This window comes from Vipera ursinii (genome assembly GCF_947247035.1).
Source record: "Vipera ursinii genome assembly, chromosome: 3".
Lineage (NCBI taxonomy): Eukaryota > Metazoa > Chordata > Lepidosauria > Squamata > Viperidae > Vipera > Vipera ursinii.
The window spans coordinates 51,786,713-51,800,238 of record NC_139516.1 but is presented as its reverse complement, the minus strand read 5'-3'; the positions used below and the strand labels follow the sequence as shown (position 1 = coordinate 51,800,238).

Genomic DNA, 13,526 nt, shown 5'->3' with positions numbered 1-13,526 from the left:
AAATATATTTTCATGCGTGTGGACTTAGAACTGACTGCAGTAGGTTATTGCAGCTTTCCCTGCTTATCCAGGAGTAGGGGATTCCTTACTAACTTTTGCAAGAGATGTTTAATATAGTCCCTCCCTTCTGGTGTTATGTGTCAGCTTGTCCTTTTGTGCCTGGAAGGATTTGGCTCCACTGATTCTCTTGTGCTGAAAAGGTATTGCTCACCTGCCCTGCTTCTCTGACTCAAGTCAAAACAAGTAACACAGTTTCTTTGGCACAACCAGAGTGAGGCAGTGCTGGGAAGAGAGAAGGAAGGAATTGGAAATGTGAACAAAAACTGCACGCAGTTGCAGTGACTTGGATATTAGGAACAAACCTCCCCGATTTTCCTGTCAGTAACCAGTACCTGGAAGCAAAGCCCCCTTAAGGTAAGGCTGCTTTTTCATTCCAAAAGGGTGGCAGGAAGGCTGGTAACTGAAAGCTCATATTGGCACATGTTAGAAAAGAGCATTTTTATTTTGTTCAACATATGACTTTCCAGTTTGTTTAAAAATCTTCAAATGATGACTGGAAATCTATTGAAACCTGTTCATTGCAACGATGAGTCAATATTTGGGTTTTAAATTTAAAAGAACAGGAACTTTGATTAAATCAGTTCTACTAGTCTTCTGCATATGGGTATTTTCATATATTATTGAGATTCTAGATAGAAATTAGCAACAATTATAGAAAAGTCTACATACAGATTGCTCTGTAAGCCTTACAAGTCTTTTTGCTCTGGTCGGTGACAGCTTCAACAGCTGCATCGTTATATTTAATTGTGTAAATTACTTGTAATTTTTTACACAGATTACTTTTTTTCTTGGCAAACATGTAACATGTAACGTGGACTCTAGACCCAGGAAGGTATTCTGTAGTTCCTTTCATTCATTTTTGTGTCTGGAGGACAGGGCAAAAAGAGAAGGCTATGAGATGGACAAACATCTCAATGGAGCCAAGACAGAAAAAGGAAAATTCAAAATTGCTTTTTATATTTAATGCCAATATCTTGGATTTTTGGATCGGAGGGAACATTCTAGGGTCACAAGCAGAATTGCTTGGATGTAGCAAGATGAACAAGAATCTTTGCCTTTATATAGCCAGCAACAGTGATTAAGAAAAGTATTGGGAATTAAGTCTGCATTGCTGAGTGGCAAATAAAGGTCAGGGAAATCTGATGGTCTTATCAATAGGACATAGCAATAGCACAGGTAGAGAAATTGATAAGTCTGAACTGTTTCATCATGCAGCTTCTGACTAGTTAGCTTTCCTCATCATAGACTTGGGCTGTGTTATCAAAGTTTTATAATAATGCATGACGCTAATTAACCAAATAATTGGCACCAGCATATGGCTAACTCAGCAACCTCCATATTTTTTTAAGCTAATTTGTGACTTCTGTCAGTGAAGACATCATGTTTCCCTGTTCCTTGGTCATGTTTTAGTGATGCTTTCTGATTTCTCACTACTGGCTTACTAGCTGTGGCTGCATCCAGTTCCCAGGTTGTGACAGACTGGTTCCTAAGTCTGTCTTTAAATCAAATTTGTAGGTAGGTCAGAATGGTTATTTAGCATTAATCAAATGTTTGTCTTAGTATATATATATATTATAGTTTTCATAAGTATATATTATAAGTTATAGTTTCACATGCTCCCTTATTTTCACTTTATCCTTTAAAATTGTTCTAACTGTTGACCTACCGTAGCCTAATACTTTTCTAAAGATTGATGCTGTTTCATATCCTTCTGATTACTTTATTATTTTCACTTTATTTTCAATCATGATTAGTTTTCCTTTTCTTTGATGCATCACCAGTGCTTGCATTGGATCTACACCTTGGAGGCATGATTACCAGGGTAAATAAGAGAAAAATGTAAGCCAAATATGAAGTTGCATAGTCAGTGCAGTGTTCACAATAGTGTGATCTGACTTAAAACTGGCAAAAATCCTTCCTCCTGCCGATAAACCATTGAAGCTATATAGTGTTTTCATGTGAGCATCATAAAGTGTGTGTTGTTATTATAAAACATTGGATTTAACTCAAAATGTTTAATAAGGTAGGCTTTATGACAATCTCTTTGAAAATACAAGTTGTCCATAAGTCAGACATTCTTATGCTAGGGATTGCCTATATCATGTTAGTGCCATATCATGCAGTGAGATCTGATGGTCATTCTGCATTATAGAACAGGGCAAGTTGGAAATAGGGTTTTATTTTAATTGTAGGACTTGTAGGATGGGTGCTCTGCCTTCAAAGGAAGAAAGGGGAATCAGCAAGACATCATTAAGATAATAGGAGGGTTTCATCCAGCTACTGGAAGGGACCTTGTTGCTGTCAAAAGTATCACCATCCATTTGACTCCCATAGCAAAATATAGGGTCACATGATCCTAGTTCAGGGGTAGGCAACCTCGGCTCTTTTATGACTCGTGGACTTCAACTCCCAGAATTCCTGAGCCAGCCATGCTGGCTCAGGAATTCTGGAAGTTGAAGTTCTCGAGTCATAAAAGAGCCGAGGTTGCCTACCCCTATCCTAGTTCAAAAGGAGTGCAAACTATGTTTGTTAGGGCAGGAGGTCCCACAGGTAATTTCAGAAAGAATTGTGCATTGCCTTGGTTATATCAAAGTTAAGGAACTTTATATTCTGCCAGCTAAATACACTTTTTCATCCTACACACGCATCCTATTAATGCTATTACTCTGTGTTAAATATAGAATAACACAGGAAAGACATTTGTTGGGAGAACATTGAAGGAGCTTCCAGGGTGTCCACCTTTTGTTTCATGAAGCAGAAACAGATGATCAAGCTTCACAGGGTGTGAGAGAGCTGTGAGGCTGCTGGGGGAAACCTGGGATAATAATTGCAAGATTTTAATCTCTTAATCGTTCAATTAGTCAATTAAAGTAGGACAGTTAATTAAAAAAAATAATTCAACCCCAACAGGCAGCCCTGTTTTTACTTTGGTGGTTAGCTGACAAAAGAAAGAGCTCACTCAGCGTACTCTTTTAGAACTGCTTGGAGGGGGTGTTCGAATATCCGGGGCAAGAGTGGGTGCTGTGCTGACTCACAGTCTGGGATCTGGTGCCCAGAGGACACTTCCAGATGATTATTTAATCACTGTGCAATAAATATGCGGTTGCTAATCTGGTGGGGGTCGGGAAGAGATGAGGAAGAGGCAGGCACGTGTTTTTTTTTGAAACAGAACTTTTCAGAAATACTGTTTTCTGGGCATAGTAGGAGGTAGGCCATGTGTTTGAACTTGTATTTAGGGATTTTTTTTCCCACCTAGTATTTCTATTTCTGTGTTCTGTTGGCTAGTTTAGTGATGTTCTCAATGTTACTTGGATAACAGCATTCCACATTATAATCATAGGCTGTATGTATTTTATTTTCTAAAAAAATTACTTGTCTAAAAAAATTTTACTTAGAATTTCTCTCTACTTGTCCAGTCTAGAAATCCTGCACTGTTAATTTTCGGTTAAATTTGCCACCACAAATTATTTTGCTTAGTTTTAGGTTATACATTTTTTTTACTTCAGCCCTGAAGGGGATGGATGGTGAAGAAGCTGCCTCCTTGAAACTCTTCTCCAAACTCTTTTCCTCAAAAGACTGTGCTTAAATTTTGGAGGAAAATAATTTTAATACAACCCATTCGCTCGCTTTCTTAGGGGAGCTAATTCTTCTCCTTAGTAGTTGAACAGAACACTTCTATAACCCTTCTGATAACTGATCAGAATGGCTGTTCAAATGAGGTTGGTGCTATCAGCCTGGAATTTACGTATTATTTATATGGCTGCCCAACTCACATACAGTGATTCGGGGTGGGTTATAGAATTAAAAATTCAAAATCTAAGTTTTAGTTTGATACTGATTTGTTTGCCTGTTTGTTTACGTATTTTCTGCAGTGTTTAGCCTGAAAAGCCCTGAGTGTATGTGTGAACCAGTCAGTCAGAGAACTGTATGGCTTGATTTTGCTTTGTCAGTCTTGAGGGCTAGAAATACAAAGTGGTGATAGTTTTACTGCAGTCTGGTTTCCATCTATGTACAGGAAATTTGGCTCCATGTCTTGGTTATTAATTAGGTATTTCTGCGCAGTCAAAGCCCATGAAAGTGCAGAAATACAATGCAGGGATTTAAAGGCTGATTCAGACAACCACTAATTGTTAACTGGCTGAAATTTTGACATGTACTAAACCAGTTGGGTGCATGTATATATGGGTGGGAGGAAATGCTTTATGGGATTATCTGCATAATTCTGATATTCATATCCATATTCTGTTTGCCTAAGAATAAGTGAAGGGGGTAACTCCTATACTATTTATGGTTGCATATAAAAACTGCCATTAGAACTCTAATAGCCTTCCCCTATTTTTTAAAAAGAATTTCAAAGGGGTATCAGTTTGAAGTAAATAGAAAAATAGCATGAAAGGAGGTATTTGTTTCTTCCCATCATTTCTCTGCTCCAGATCAGCCTTCCTAAACAGCCCCTTATAAAGGCTGTCCCCTATAAATAGAAGGTGGAAATCTTGGAGGAGACCCACTTCACAAAATTGGGGACAGAGAAAACTGCTTTCCACTATTTTGTTTTCAACATCTATGCCTGAACTAGCTTTTTTTAATTCAGAGTGCATTGGAATTGGGCAGCTAATAAATTCAAACGAACAGAATAAAATCATCACCGTTTTTAGACCTCTAATAGATGCATTGATATGTATGGGGCTGGATTCATACAATATCCATAACTATTTACTGGATTAGCCCATTTGTAAATTTGTGCAATACCTTGAGGTACTAAAATTGCTGTGTGAATGTAGCCACAAGGACTTTCACTACTTTGATTGTGCTATGCTACTCCTGCTGTTGTGGTTGCAGAGTTGGCAATGTTTTGATATCTAGCTATGAAACATATTCTTTTAATTTATCCTAAACTCAATGAGCACTGAATCCTAGCTCTTTATGGAAGTTTGAAAATATAGTTAAGGCTAATGGATGGATTATAACTCACTATGCTCAGAAGTTAAATAAAAACTGGGCTCTCTGCCCAGGGAAACTATTAATTCTTTGTAGAAACCTTTATCTTGTTCTGACTGGGTACCTGTAGCAAATTTCCTTTTGACTAAGAAACAGGCAGGGTGATTTGAAGTAATCCAGAAATCATGTATTTGTTTTCTGCAGAAGACCTTTTTTTACCATCACATAGGTAAGCTGGGAGGGGGTTGCTCTTTGTTTACAGCCATGTAGAAAACACAGTTAAAAATGAAAGATGAAATATCTCAGAATTCCAACAAGATGTGTTAAATTGATTCAAGTACTTATCATACGGCACATATTCCCCATCTCTTCTTTAATCATGAGAGGTGATTGTACAATGAGATCAGCAGGGAATAGATTGCATGAGGTACAGGAGGAGAACTAAAAATAGAGTAAAGGTAAGGAGGAATTCTTAGGTAAGAGTGGGGCATTGAAAGGCAGAAGGGCAAGGAAGGGTGGTGGTGGAAATGTACATACATAACCTTCATAGCATCTCTGCTTAGTTTTGTAATCGGAATAACTTCCCTAAGGACTTTGTGAAACCCTAGTTGTTCAATGCTTTAAGTCAGGTAGATCTCTTTGTTTTGTGTATATTGTCTATATATATGTTTTAACACAGACCTTATCAAGAGAAATAATCAAGTATGGGTACAACTTTTGTAAATAAATGGCAAACAGTGTTTGCTTTGGAATATAGGCACAGAGAGAGAAAAGAAGTAGAAAAGATTATATTTATTTGTCTGATTAAATATTTAGAAGATTAGAGTGGGCTGGTTGACCTTTTTTGGCCAGGATGCATGCTATGCCCATTTAATTTAATTTTAATTTAATTTAATAATATTTCTATACCGCCCTTCTCCCGAAGGACTCAGGGCGGTGAACAGGGCAAGAATAAAAATACAGGATTACAAAAGTTAAAAAATAATTAAATACATGCCCATATACTAAAAACAATTAATACATCTTAAAACCCCAATAAAATAACAATAACAACCCCCCCAGTCCCCCATCAGGCCAGGCCAGCTTGTTCAAAAAAGTATGTTTTTAGCTCGCGGCGAAAGGAGCGAAGATCGGGCGCCGTCCGGAGCTCAACCGGTAGCTGATTCCATAGCTCTGGGGCGCCCACAGAGTAGAAGTCATCTTCTGTTATTAGGTTATTTTCATTGATCTATTGTACAAAAGTTGCATCTATATCTGAATATGGAGGCAGGTTTTGTTCGTCTACTTTGTGGGTTCAAGTTCAGTTGCTTGAAGGTGCAAAAATACAGCGTTCTCAACACGGCTCAACCGGAATGTAAAATTCATCATCCAAAAGCAGCATTTGAGGGTCTGTTGCAAGTTGTGGTTTTGATTAGCAGGCCCAGCTAAACATTAAAGTTTTCAATTAATTAATTTAGCAAGGTTTAGCTTTTTCTTTTTTTTCCTTTCCTGCCACATAGGGCAAAGTGTATATCTTTTATATCTATTGCCAAGCAGCAGGTTTAGAGAAGGGGAGTGGCAAGTGGTATATAGAAATCATTCTTCCTCCTCCGGTGTGGTGAAGGGGCTTAGCTCTGCCTTGCACTGTTTTGAAAAAGGCCTTTTTAAAACTGCACTTTGAATGGAATGATTTATATTGTTATGCTTAGGCATGTATGGATTCTACTTGTGTTTTTATTTAAAATTATCGAAAGCTTGTAGCTGTGTGGCGTAAATATATCTTAGAACTAAAAAGCATCCATGCATCCATTTCTTAGCTTCATAATCAAATTGAAAAATATGCCTTCATCTTGTTTAATATCTTTACCCCTAAAAAGCTAAAATTGGCTTTAGATTCAGTCTTTTCTAAAATGCTTCTTAGCTTGGTTGCACTTCAAAATGTGTGTGGTATGTGCCTTGAAGGGACAGAATGATACGGCTTGTTCACCCTGTCTCAGAAAATACACTGAGATTATTCTTCTCCTTCTCTTGATCTTGCAATTTATTCTACCTCTTAATATCTGACCACATTTTGTCTTTCATTCAAGTTTGCCTTTCATGTACTATATTTGGTAGAATGCCTCTTTTGCTTTTAAAAAAGTCCTGGTTTGGTTTTTGGCATCTCCAGAAAGGCTAAAAATCTGGAAGGTCATTGCTAGCACATTAAAATCTCTCTTCAACTTGGACTCCCTCCAAAACTGTAGATCTCAATGTCCAAAATTCCTAGATATCATACTTATTACTGAGAAATTTACAGATACAAATTTAGAGGGTTTTCAGACTGGGGGAGAGAAGTTTGCATAATTAATAATATCCTCCAACTGGGATAAAGGTCTGATCTATTCTAAGGCATTTCTTACATATCTCATTCTTGCAATGTGTGCTTTATTATGAAATGTTCTGGAAAAAAAACCAAAAAGACCCTTTTACTAAATAAAGTTGAGGGTCTGGGTGCTCATATTTGAAAACTGGAAAGACAGACATGAGATATCCTGGAGTTTTGAGGGAGACACTGAAAGGGAAAACCGTAATAAAAATAGTTAACCTGTTTCTCATTCTGTTGAAGTAGTAGGATCTTCTTTAACTAAGCAGCTAGTTCCAGATTGACTTGATAAATATGAAGACCAGTTCTCCAGAAACAGCATTCCTGCAGTATAGTTCTTAAATTTTCTGCACTGTATTTCTGTTTGCATGAATCAAGATCATAGTCAATATGTGCTGTTTTACATACTGGTAAATGGCCAAGACATAACTTACTGCTTAAAATTTAGCTGTGATTGGTTGGTTTGTACACTTGTCACATCTCTGTGCTTGTGTAAATTGAATCTCAATAAGAACAGGCTGCTCTTTAATCTGAAAGCTCCTGGCTAAATTCACAGCATTATATAAAGACCTTAAGAAAGATGTTGTATGAATTCTGAGACGTTTGATTGTACATTGTAAAGCATGGACATCCGTTCACTAGTTGTGTAGTTCTCATACAGATTTGCTATCTCTCTATGATGAATTTTTCGTATATAATGTTTTTACTTTGGTTTGTAGGGGAAAAAGGGTTGTATGATGGTCAAAAAGAACGTTTTTTCTGGATGTTGCAATCTGCAAGATCCTAAAAGATGTACACTAAATAAAACATGATCTTTACCTATGGGTCTACCTAGTAGGCAAGAAAATGGTAAGTGAGCACCTGTCCAGCCTAGACGAGTTCAAATCACCAGGACCAGATGGATTACATCCCAAGGTTCTCAAGGAACTGGCAGACGTGATCTCAGAACCACTGAACTATATTTTTCAAAGATCCTGGAGCACTGGGGAACTACCGGAGGACTGGAAGAGAGCTGATGTAGTTCCCATCTTCAAAAAAGGGAAAAAAAATAGATCCAGGAAACTACAGACCTATCAGCCTGACCTCAATACCTGGGAAGATTCTGGAAAAGATAATCAAACAACAAATCAGCGAACACCTTGATGCAAACAAAGTCATCACTAAAAGTCAACATGGGTTTGTCAAAAACAGATCATGCCAGACAAATCTTATTACATTCTTTGACCAAGTGACAAAACTAGTGGACCATAGGAATGCTGTAGATATAATTTACTTGGACTTCAGTAAGGCATTTGACAAAGTAGATCACAACCTACTACTTGATAAGATAGAAAAATGTGGGTTAGATAGCATTACCACCAGATGGATTGGTAGCTGGCTGACAGGCCGTACTCAGCGTGTGGTCCTCAATGGAACCGCATCTACATGGAAGGAAGTGTGTAGTGGGGTGCCCCAGGGCTCTGTTCTGGGCCCAGTGCTCTTCAATATCTTCATTAATGATTTGGATGAGGGGATAGATGGGGAACTCATCAAATTTGCAGACGACACCAAGCTGGCAGGAATAGCCAATACTCCAGAAGATAGGCTTAAGATACAGAAGGATCTGGACAGACTCGAACACTGGGCACTATCTAACAAAATGAAATTCAATGGTGAAAAAAGTAAGGTTCTACATTTAGGCAGGAAAAATCAAATGCATAGGTATAGTATAGGTGGTACCTTGCTCAATAGTAGTAACTGTGAGAGGGATCTCGGAGTCTTAGTAGACAATCACTTCAATATGAGCCAGCAGTGTGCTGCAGCTGCCAAAAAAGCCAACACAGTGCTAGGCTGCATTAACAGAGGGATAGAATCAAGATCAAGTGAAGTACTAATACCACTTTACAATGCTTTGGTAAGGCCACACCTGGAATACTGCATCCAGTTTTGGTCACCACGATGTAAAAAAGATGTCAAGACTCTAGAAAGGGTACAGAGAAGAGCAACAAAGATGATTAGGGGGCTGGAGGCTAAAACATATAGGGAACGGTTGCTGGAATTGGGTATGTGTAGTTTAATGAAGAGAAGGGTGAGGGGTGACATGATAGCAGTGTTCCAATATCTCAGGGGCTACCACAAAGAAGAGGGAGTCAAGCTATTCTCCAAAGCACCTGAAAGCAGGACAAGAAGCAACGGATGGAAACTAGTCAAGGAGAGAAGCAACCTAGAACTAAGGAGAAATTTCCTGACAGTTAGAACAATTAATCAGTGGAACAACCTGCCTCCAGAGGTGGTGAATGCTCCAACACTGGAGGTTTTTAAGAAGAGACTGGACAGCCATTTGCCTGAAATGGTATAAGGTTTCCTGCCTGAGCAGGGGGTTGGACTAGATGACCTCCAAGGTCCCTTCCAACTTTATTATTATTATTATTATTATTATTATTATTATTATTGTTGTTGTTGTTGTTGTTGTTGTTGTTGTTGTTGTTGTTGTTGTAGTAGTAGTAGTAGTAGTAGTAGTAGTAGTAGTAGTAGTAGTAGTCTCCAGCCTGAAATGCTGGAACTGCAAGTACCAAAATTGCTATGCTGCCTGCCAGTTTGAGGAAGGATTCTGCGCACAGTTTTCTATATGAGAGAGCACTGAACTTTCCATAAATCTTAAACTTGTGTATTTTCTCACTGGGACAAGGTTCCAAGACTACAATGGCTTTTGCCATGGATTTGCTAATTTGTTAGATAGCTATCAGGTGAAAAGACAGATAGGCAAACTGGAGTTGTGCAGCATACAGCAGCAGATAGGGCAAAATTGAACTACCACTAGTAGATGGATTGCAGGCTGGTAATTTGGAAACAACTGAGAAAATTTTTCTTGTGACAAGTTATCAGATGCAGGAAGCCAGTACTCTTGAAAGTACCCTTAACTGAACCATTGAGCTGATTCTTTTATTTACTGACCGTAAGAGCAGAAGCATGATCAGCTTGTACTTTAGTTTAAGAGTAATTTAACTTTTACTCGTATCAAGGATGTTAATGTCTGATCCAAAACAGAAAGCCTGATATACATTATAATTGTGGGAATTATATTGTTCTGGGGAAGGTGTACTATGGCTGCGTGGTTGCCTATTTCAATTTGTGAATGGGATTGTTTGTTATGGCAGGCAGTGGAACAGGCTGCTGCCCACACAGCCTCCTATGCCTGTTTGGAGTGAGCAATAATCTGTACAGGTCTAAGCAACATCACCTTAGGTCATACAGCTCAGTAACAGCTGTGAACCTTGTCCTTCCACCTCCTGTTATTTTATTTTTTTTTCCTCAGGAGACTGGCAGTCCTGTGATAAGCTCCAGACAGAAACTCAAGAGTGACTTTCAGATTGACTCATCCAGTAGGGGTGGGGAAGTGCTGTGCAAACAAGTGTAGTTGCAAAGAGGAAGGCTCGGAGTCACCCTGGCTGCTGGGAAAGCAATAAAAAATGATCCCTACCATATAATACCCTAGTTTTGAATGGCCCATCTGGGCATCTGCACTGAAGTTTCATGGTCACTTCTTCCAATGCTGGAGTTTGTTTGCTTAGCACTTCCTGCCAACCTTATGGCGTAGCTTCTATAGATTTACTTTTTGCTGGGGGTGGGGGGAGCAGCAGTGAAATGATTGGGCGTATGGCATCATCACAAAATTAGAGAGAACATGTAAGGGAGATAAGAATCCTCTCTCTCCAGCAAGTTTCTTTCTCTCTTTTCCCTCCCTCCCTCTCTCCCTCCCTCCCTCCCTCCCTCCATCTCTTTGTCTCTTTTTCTCTCCCACTCTCACTGTCTTTTTCCCCATGATTTTCTCCAGATTGGAAATGTGTTTTCTGGTTTGGTTTAGCTATTAACAGTGAGTGGAACCTAAAGGCCAGGAGACTTGGGTTATATATCAGAATGTCCTGATTTGATTCTCACTCTGTTCTGAACTAACTTAGAGGCATCTATGTTAGCCTTCCTCTTCCTACAGTTTTTGGATAATAATACTGAATTATTGAATGTATAGTATCACTATATACAATGTTAAATTATTACTGTTAATTCTAGTTAAGGTTCTATGCAATCTTAGTGACAAGGTAATTTAAATTTGTATTCCATGTGAATTGGATTATTTAAATTTACATCTGAGATTAATGATTATCCCTTTAATATTCCTTCATGTTTAACAGGTTTACAGAAAGCAACCTCTCTTTGTGTTAAGCCGGTAGCTCTCCAGATGTTTTTAAATATAAGCTGCTAGCAGCTTGTAAGTTCTAATAGCCTGTGGGAGTTGTAGTTCAGCAATAATGAGAAGTCCAAAAGCCTTTTTATTTTGTTGTGAGGTTATGTGCTAGATCAAACATAATTCAATTTCCTTACATAATTTAGCATAGAACAGCCTTGGCAATCTGACATTTGATAGTATCAGCAACACAAGCTGTGATGGTCCCAGTCAAATATCTCAAAGATGCTTTCCCAAAAGGTAAATGGACTTCCTTGGGTTTTTTTTCCTTGAAAACTTCTTTTCCTTGTACTAAAGAAGTATAAGGCATCATACAGCATTCACGCAAAAAGAATCCACACAGTTTAGGTTTCTAGTGAAAACCAAGAAAGTCCAGTTGCCTTTTGGAAACATACCTTTGGGACATCCATAACCTGGATGATTGAGAACCTGCAAAGACGTTGTCACAATGAAATGATTTCTCCTTACTGAACAGAAAATTTGGAAGGTGGGAAGCAGGAATGATATGTGAGTCTTGAGCAGTGGTATATTGGCTTATGGGAGTCAATTGTTGATTTTTTTTTAGAAACTTTGTGAGCCAGTTGAAAGCAGAGCTCAGCCCTGATGCCTAGTGAGGACACTGTTAGCTGATAAATATTTAACATCTGGCAGCAACAATGGAGCCAGATGTTAAATATTTATCAGCACATTATTGGCCTTGGGTCCACATAGGAGCCCTAAGTAGAAACTTTGCAAGATAGAGGCCTCTAGGTAACCAAGTTCTGACAGCAAGTTCCACAGTCAGTGGAAGGCCCCTATCCAGCCCTTTCTTTTAGCATTGTTCTTGCTCACTTTGTGTTTGTACAAAGCATACCTCAGTCATGCCCTTTTTGTATTAACAGAAGACATTACAGCATTTTCCAGGTGTGATCATACTGTCTCTCTCCACGACCTGGGTTTGGCCATGAAAAGTAAGAATAAGGATGAGACCAGCGATACAGACAGTGGCATCATAATCCAGTCCGGTAAGTGACTAATGGGAAAGTTTCTTCTTGGAAAAATGCAGACATCTTCCTGGATGCTTTCTAGTGTCAACAGGTTTAAGCAACAATATATACTCTGCTGGGGTCTTTCTTCTGTGGCTTGCTGTAGACTGAGGTTTTCTTAGGCTAGACTCTATTGATGTTGCTAACACTCATTTGTTGCAATTGACACAAAATACAGCTGTGCACAGAACTCCACACCTTATTAGTCATGGCTGGCCCAGCAGTCAGAGTTTATCACTGTAGCTTTATCTCAGATGGGTTATGATGTTGCGCAAGATATAGTCTTTACATTGAAGTGATGAAGGGCAATCTTGCAAAATAGGAATTGATCTTGGACAGGAACCAGAGCCAGGAGCTGTGACAACAACAGTTGTATCAGATTTGAGGAATGATAGGGCAGGGTGGAGCCTTCTCTTTGGCCTGATGCTTTGCCACTCATCTTACAGTATAACTTATTACCACTGCAAAGCTTTTCAGTTGCCCTGAAATGCAGGCCAGCTGTTATATTGAAGAATTAATCCTTTCTTTTTCTGACCAAGCAGACTCTTGAGAAGCTATTTTATTAGAAACCTAAGCATGAAATATGTGGCATTCTTTTTGCATGAATGTTGTGTGGTGCCTTGTATTTCTTTAGTTATTTCTAAACTTGTTGAACTGCTAAAAAGCTCTCAGCCACATACTTTTGTAGCAAAAAATAATAATAATCTAACCACACATCAGCTACAGCAACACATATACAATTAAATGCTTCCTTGTATAGGAAAGTGGTACGTATCCAGTGCTGTGTGCTGATTCATAGTTTATTTTAATCACAGTTTATTGAATAAATTACAGGAGCTGAGTGTACATATGCCACTAAATCAAAACAAAGCAGGCTGTTTTACATTCTGGCAAGATTCAAGATTCAAGCCTTTGATGTAACTCTGTTTTACAGTCTTTC

The 13,526-nt window shown here is 38.6% G+C and overlaps 1 protein-coding gene across 1 annotated transcript in view; it reads left to right on the top strand.

Annotated features, from left to right (window-relative positions):
* Window positions 1–204: 204 nt before the first annotated feature.
* INAVA (innate immunity activator) overlaps window positions 205–13,526 on the top strand; it is a 34,837-nt gene continuing 21,515 nt past the window's right edge. The window contains exons 1-2 of the mRNA XM_083357663.1: window positions 205–414; window positions 12,443–12,565. Of these exons, the coding sequence (XP_083213789.1) occupies window positions 12,505–12,565 (61 nt within the window). The 5' untranslated portion in view covers window positions 205–414; window positions 12,443–12,504. The remainder of the gene's footprint in view (window positions 415–12,442; window positions 12,566–13,526) is intronic.